General features: G+C 44.8%; 1 protein-coding gene across 1 annotated transcript in view; it reads left to right on the forward strand.

Annotated features, from left to right (window-relative positions):
* Positions 1–709: 709 nt before the first annotated feature.
* Lmln (leishmanolysin-like (metallopeptidase M8 family)) overlaps positions 710–7,322 on the forward strand; it is a 58,196-nt gene continuing 51,583 nt past the window's right edge. Inside the window, exons 1-2 of the mRNA XM_013019318.1 lie at positions 710–904; positions 1,096–1,289. Coding sequence (XP_012874772.1) covers positions 710–904; positions 1,096–1,289 — 389 coding nt within the window. The remainder of the gene's footprint in view (positions 905–1,095; positions 1,290–7,322) is intronic.

A 7,322-nucleotide genomic window follows, 5' to 3' on the forward strand; every position in this document is an offset into this window, starting at 1 on the left:
CTGAACTCGGCCTGGGCGCTGTCCCTCAGCTCTTCAGCTCAAGGCTAGCGCTCTACCGCTTGAGCCACAGCGCCACTTCCGGCTTTTTTCTTTTTGCTCATGTGGTGCTGAGGAATCGAACACAGGGCCTCATGCATGCAAGACAAGTGCTCTACCACTGAGCCACCTTCCAAGCCTCAGGAGACTTATCTCCAATAAACTACTCAGAAAACCAGGAGTGGCGCTGTGGCTCAAGTGGTAGAGCTCTCTCAAGCTTTGAGCTGAATTGCTGAGGGACAGCGCCTAGGTCCAGAGTTCAAGACCCCATAACCGGCCGAAAAAAAACTAAAATTGGTGATAGTAAAACAGTATTTATTGGGCTCACCACTCCACAGAAGACTAAAAGACTGCAAGTGTTGATGTCTCGCTAAGTACTTACCCCCAATGGCTTAAACCTGGTCAGTGACAAAGGACTTAACTCAGTAAAGACAGCACCGTCAGCCAGCTGCTTACGCTCGCGTTCCCTGTTCCCACAGCCGAGATCACGTGGGCCAGCGTGGATTGGCCAGTCTGGAAGTGAGAGGCGGTGAGTTCTAGGAAGGCACTAGCCAATGTAAAAGCACCATTTCTGCAGCGGGTCCCTCCACCTGCCGGGGGGTGGAGAGAGAGGGGCGGGGCTGGCCCGGCACGGAGGCGTCACGCGCTCCATGGTAACGACGCTCGGCCGAAAATGGCGGCCGGGTGGGGTGGCTGGGCGCGTTACCCCGGTGCAGGCCCGGTCCCGAGCCGGTGGCGTTGGTACGGGTCCTTGTGGGTCCGGGGCGTCTTACTCCTGTTGGGCGGGTTCCCAGCCAGCGCCGCGTCCGTTCCGGTCGCCCTGAGCACTTCGCCTCCCTGCCGGCACCACGTTCCGACCGAGTCTGAGGTAGGACGGGAATCCCGGGCGGGCGCAGGCCCGGGGCGGGGGAAGTGATTCGGGAGGGTCTGGCCGAGGGACGGGAGGCCCCCGAGAAGCTGTTGTGGAGCAGAAAGCGCCGTCAGGACCGAGTCCGAACCCCCCCGGAGCTTCGGCTCGCCGCCGCTCGCGTCTCGCGTTCCCCGGCACCCTGCCCGTAGCATCCTCTCAGGCATCCCGGTGTTCCGGCCCCGCCGCGCCGCGTTCCACGCCCGCGCCGGCTGCTCCTGAAGCACTTGTTCGAGGACTTTGTCGCGCGCCGGTCTGGCATGGGTCCCTCGGCTGGCAGCAGCCCTCGTGCCTGCCGCGGGACCGCTCATCGGCAGCATGGACCGGGGCGCCGAGGCCATGGAGGGTGGTTGAGGGTTCTCTGGAGACCACATGCACATCGCAGGTGTTGTCCGCTGTGCTCGCTGAGCCCCCTTCCCCTGCCCTGACGGTCCCCTCTGCCCCGCCTGATTTTCTCGAAACTTTTTCAGTTTGAGTTCTAGTCTGCACCCTGGAGCCAGCTTGTCGGAACCACCCAGCACCGTGCTCCGTTTTACCGTGACTTCTCCCACTTGGCCAAGTACTGGCGTGTAGTAATGACTTAGTTTTCAAGTGGTTCTTTTCTTTTTGTTGTTGTTGGTCGTGAGGTCCCTGAACTCGGGGCCTGGGCGCTGTCCCTCAGCTCTTCAGCTCAAATCTAGCACCCTACCACTTGAGCCACAGCGCCACTTCCGGCCTTTTCTGTTTATGTGGTGCTGAGGAATCGAACCCAGGGCCTCAGGCATGCAAGACAAGCGCTCTACCACTGAGCCACCTTCCCAGCCCCGGTGGTTCTTGCCTTTCTATTTAAGTTGTAAAGATAAGATATTTAAGTTTTGTCATCCCTTAGCTCAGAAGAAGGAAGGCCTGTGATCATCAGTATTATGTAAGGGAAGGAGGGACAGACAGTACCTGAGGGAGGGCTTTAGAGTTTGTCCTACTTACTTTATCTAGAAAGATTCACCTAGAAAATTTCAGGTTAGCTCAGATAACTACGCTTACTCATGTTTGTGAGTTATATGCATAAATTAAAATCATTGCGTGAGGTCTGGAGCTTTTATCATGACATTGCATTTTGACTGAATTCTTGGTGGGAAAAAAGATTCCAGGAAGCCCAGTACTTCTGTTCTTAAATTTGAATTAAAATGAGAGAAAATAGGTCACACAACTACAAAATCGTTGTGCTAGAAGGAATATTTTTGGCAAGTGTTATCAAGGATTTATTTTAGTACAACCAGATAAAGAAGGAAGAAGGAAGAAACGTTTCCTGCTCTCTAAGCAGGAAATGGGAGTTAAAGACTCCTGGAAGGAACTTTAGTAGCTGTTTCCTTCTAGTGGTTCTTGCCAGCATATATAACTAAACAGATAAATAAATAGATTCATTATAGTGCTGGGATTGAACCCAGGAGCCTCATCTATGGTAAGCATTCACTGTATCACTGCAGTATACCACCAGCCCTACAACTTGTATTTGAACACCTTCACTGGGGGGAAGGGGGGAATGTGCATGGCCAGAGGCAGGCCCTTTGCTCTTTGGAGATGACCACTGTTAAAGTTTTTTTTTTGGGGGGGGATGTGTGTGTGTGTGTGTGTGCCCGCCCGTGTGTGCTTGCGTGTGCACGCGCATGCACGGTGCCTGAGACTTAACAGATTAGGCACTGTCCCTGAACTTTTTCACTCAAGGCTAGTGCTCTGCCACTTGAGCCACAGCACCAATTCAATTCATTTTTTTAAAGTGTTTAATTAGAAATAAGAGCTGCACACACTTTCCTACCTGGGTTAGCTTTGAACCATGATCCTCAGATGTCAACCTCTTGAGAAGCTAGGTTATAGTTACGAGAGACTGATGCCTGGCTAAAGTTGTTTTTATGGACCTGAAAGCTCCTTGCTACTTCTGCCTACTATTTCTGTGCATCCTGGCTGAACACTTAATAGTGACCATACTCACATTTAAAACAAGCTATAGGGACTGAGAAGGTGGCTCAGTGGTAGAGTGCTTGCCTTGCATGCATGAGGCCCTGTGTTCGATTCCTCAGCACCACATAAGCAAAAAGCAAAAAAAAAAAAAAAGCCGGAAGTGGCGCTGTGGCTCAAGTGGTAGAGTGCTAGCCTTGAGCTGAAGAGCTGAGGGACAGCGCCCAGGCCCAGAGTTCAGGCCCCACGACTGGACCAAAAAATAAATAGATAAAAATAAAACAAGCTATAAAGTCCTTAACTCTAATAAACTTTCCTAGCTCTTCATAGAGTATTCTATCATCATGTACTCCATTTTCTTTGCTTTAACCAAGACCATATAGGGGAGAAGTGTTTATGGTACTCATGCTGGGAAATTATGGTAATGCTTTATGTTCTGTTAAGTAGGAGGATGAAATACAAAATACTTGACTGATTTAGCTTGTTCGCAACTAAAACTTAGATGTTTTGTTTTGCTTTTTATGTGAATTAAAACCAAAACAAAATAATATGATAACTCTTGTGTATTTGTTACTTGCCTGGCTTTAATACTCATGAGCATTTGTCCATTGTTCTAGCATATGTTTTAGCCAGGCCTCTGGTGGCTAACATCTATAAAACTAGCTATTCAGGAGACTGAGATCTGAGGATCATGGTTCAGAGACCATCTATGCAGATAAATGGGTGAGATTTTTTTTTCTTTGATTAGCTTAGCAAAATGTATGTGGAGGCATGGCTTAAATGGCAGAGCACCAGCTTTGAGCAGAAAAGCCAAGCAAGAATGCTAAGCTCCAGGACCAGCATAAAAAAGAAAAATATATCAATACACTTCAGTTATTTCCTCATTATCTTTGCCCTCCTTTTTTTTATTTTGCTAAAAATTATAAATAATGGAATACCACAAATGTGTCTTTGTAGATCCATGTAAAATGTATTACCTTATCACAATACAGAACTTTTTGTCTCCTGAAAAGCCTACTCTAGACCTCTCCTCTCTGCTTTCAAATGTTTCTATTTTTGCATTTGTTTTATTTAAGGTTAAGTAAACTTCTCAAGGTCATAAGTTACTCTTTCACCAAATCCAAACTCTTTTTTTCAGCAATATTTTCTGTCCCATTTCTTTTTCTTTCTTTCTTTTCTTTTCTTTTTTTTTTTTTTGCTAGACGTGGGGCCTGAACTCTGGGCCTGGGTGCTGTCCCTCAGCTCTTCAGCTCAAGGCTAGCATTCTACCACTTGAGCCAAAGCGCCACTTCCAGCTTTTTCTGCTTATGTGGTGTTGAGGAATCGAACATAGGGCCTCATGCATGCAAGGCAAGCACTCTGCCACTGAGCCATCTTCCCAGCCCTGTTCCATTTCTTTAGTCATTCCATGACTCTAATCAATATATGAATCTACTTTATTCTGTCTCCTGATTTTCTGATGTTTTTATTTTTTTAGTCTTTTTTGGTCTGGGTAGCATTTTTTATTTATCTTCAAGTTAATTGATGCCTCTCCTATCAGTTCCCCGCCCCACCTCCAACACCTTATTCCCCCTTATTTTCCAGGCTGGCCTCAAACTCAGATCCTCCTCCTTCAGTGTGCACTATAATGCTCAGTTCCAGGGTATGGACACTTTCCTTGAGTTTTTTTTGTTCAAGCCTAGTACTCTACCACTTGAGCCACAGTTCCACTCCCTGCTTTTTGGTGATTGATTAGAGAAAAGAGTCTCATGCCCCATTTGGCTTCAAATCATGAGTAACTAGGATTTCAGGTATGATCCACCAGCATTCATGTCCAATCTTTTGCTAATCCTTTCCATTGTTGGTTTTAATAGTTGTTCTTTGGAGTCATAGACTTTCCATTTGGGTCTGCTGGGTTCCCCATCTACTTATTAGATGTTTATTTCCCTTTATTCCCTGAGCACATGTACTCTACGTTAAAGTAATTCTTTAAATTCAGGTCATTTGTGGGTTACTTTCTATTCATTCACTTTTTTTTTTTTTTTTTGCCAGTCCTGGGATTTTGAACTCAGGGCCTGGGCGCTGTCCCTCAGCTCTTCAGCTCAAGGCTACTGTACTACCACTTGAACCACAGTGCCACTTCCAGCTTTTTTTGCTTGTGTGGTGCTGAGGAATCGAACCCAGGGCCTCATGCATGCAAGGCAAGCGCTCTACCACTGAGTCACCTTCCCAGCCCCTTATTCACTCTTTTTTTTTTCTCAGTACAGTTTACACTTTCTATTTTGTTCTCATGACTGTTGGTTTTGTACTAAATAATGAACACTATGGATACTAAATTATAAAGTGGATTCTATTGCATTCCTTTGAAGAATGAGTATTTTTCTTTTTGTGTTCATTATTTTACTATTATTAGTAGCATTATTTTGGTTGTACTGGAGTTTAAACTATGGCTGTGACCCTGAGGTTCTCTACAACTTGCAGGCTCTCTACCACTTGAGCCATGCCTCCAGGACAGGAATTTTTTTTTCTAGCTGGCTGTTAATTTAGATATACTTGGGGTTGGGAATGTGGCTTATTGGTAGAGTGTTTTTGCCTAGCATGCATGAAGCCCTGGGTTTGATTCCTCAGTTCCACATGAACAGAAAAAGCTGGAAGTGGTGCTGTGGTTCAAGTGGTAGAGTGCTAGCCTTGAGCAAAAGAAGCTCAGGGACTGTGCCCAGGTCAAAAATCAAGCCCCAGGGCTAGCAAGAAAAAGAAAAAATATTTTAGATATATTCAAAATTACAATCTCTTGTCTCTTGTAATATTGTAGCAGATGATGCCTTTCTTGGTTCCCTCAGCTTTCTGCTGCTGTTCTTTAGTAGGTTTATCCTGTACATACATAATTTACCAATCAGCCAAAAAATTTAGTGATCACTAAGGAATTGGAGGTTTCATATGTAGATTTTTAGTATCCTCCAAGGCTTCCTCTCCCAGTATTTATTGTCTAACTTTCTGGTGTAAAAGCTCTGAACCTTCTGCTCTATTTCAAATCAGTATGGCCCTGACTTCTGTCACTCCAAGGGACACAGATTAGAAAGTGCTCTCAAGCGAAAAACTAGATGTACAAATCTCTCAGGGGTACAATTCCTGTTTTTCAAGGGTAGGTCCTTTTAGATTTTGTTGTTTATTTTTTGCTCCCAATATCTTCAAATAATATACATATATGTGTGTGTGTGTGTATATATAAATATATATATATATATATATATTTTTTTTTTTTGTCAGTATGGGGCTTGAACTCTGTGCCTGGGTGCTGTCCATCAGCTCTTCAGCTCGAGGCTAGTGCTCTACCACTTGAGCCATAGCTCCACTTCCAGTTTTCTGGTGGTTTATTGGAAATAAGAGTCTCATGGACTTTTCCTGCCCTAGCTGGCTTTGAACCTCGATCCTCATATCTCAGCCTCCTGAGTAGCTAGGATTACAGGTGTGAACCACCAGCGCCCAGCTTCAAATAATATTTTTGAAAATACAAATAGTTTTCTTTTCAAATATTTTGTCCGGATTTTATTATGCATTATTTACAAGGAAATTACACACATTTAGCAACTGTTTAGATATACTCTTTCTTTTTTGCCAGTCTTGGGGCTTGAACTCGGGGCCTGGGAGCTGTCTCTGAGCCCCTCTGTGCTCAAGGCTAGTGCTCTACCACTTGAGCCATAGCATCACTTCTGGCTTTTTCTGTTTATGTGGTACTGAGGAATTGAACCCAGGGCTTCATGCATGTAAGGCAAGCACTCTACCACTAAGCCACCTTCCCAGCCCTTTAGCAACTCTTTAATTTCTGGGAGGCAGCAATTCCCAAAGTTTACCTTTACAGATTAAGCTTTTTATTTTGTGCTTCTGCATGTAGTTATTTGTATCTAAAGTGAGAGATAAAGTAATGGCTATTTCAGTCTTTCAAGTTTTAAAAAATATCACCTTTTCTTTGAAGCATTCTCTCCTTATTATGTTCCTGTAACTCTGACTTAATTTCTTCCTTCTGTGATCTGTGTTTATTTTTTTCATGGTATAATAATTATGGGATTTGTTTTCTTTACCTTAAGATCAAGGACTGTGAATTTTCAATTTGTGCTTCTCTTCCATACTGTTGCTTTTCATCTGAAAGCATTTTGTGTACATTAAATTAATGAATGTAGGATGGTAGGCCTTGGGTTCAGTCTCTAGCAGGGAGTGGGGTAGTGGCAAAAATTAAAAAATAAAAAATAAATCACCCTAACCCCAAACCTTACTAGCAAATGTGGGTTGGAATGGAAAAGGAAAAAACGGGAGGCAAGGAGTAATAGAGTATGCAATGTATGGGCTGGGAAGGTGGCTCAGTGGTAGAGCGTTTGCCTTGCATGCTCGAGGCAAAAAGAAAAAAGCTGGAAGTGGCGCTGTGGCTCAAGTGGTAGAGCGCTAGCCTTGAGCTGAAGAGCTGAGGGACAGC

Source organism: Dipodomys ordii, unplaced genomic scaffold (assembly GCF_000151885.1).
Source record: "Dipodomys ordii isolate 6190 unplaced genomic scaffold, Dord_2.0 Scaffold45, whole genome shotgun sequence".
NCBI lineage: Eukaryota > Metazoa > Chordata > Mammalia > Rodentia > Heteromyidae > Dipodomys > Dipodomys ordii.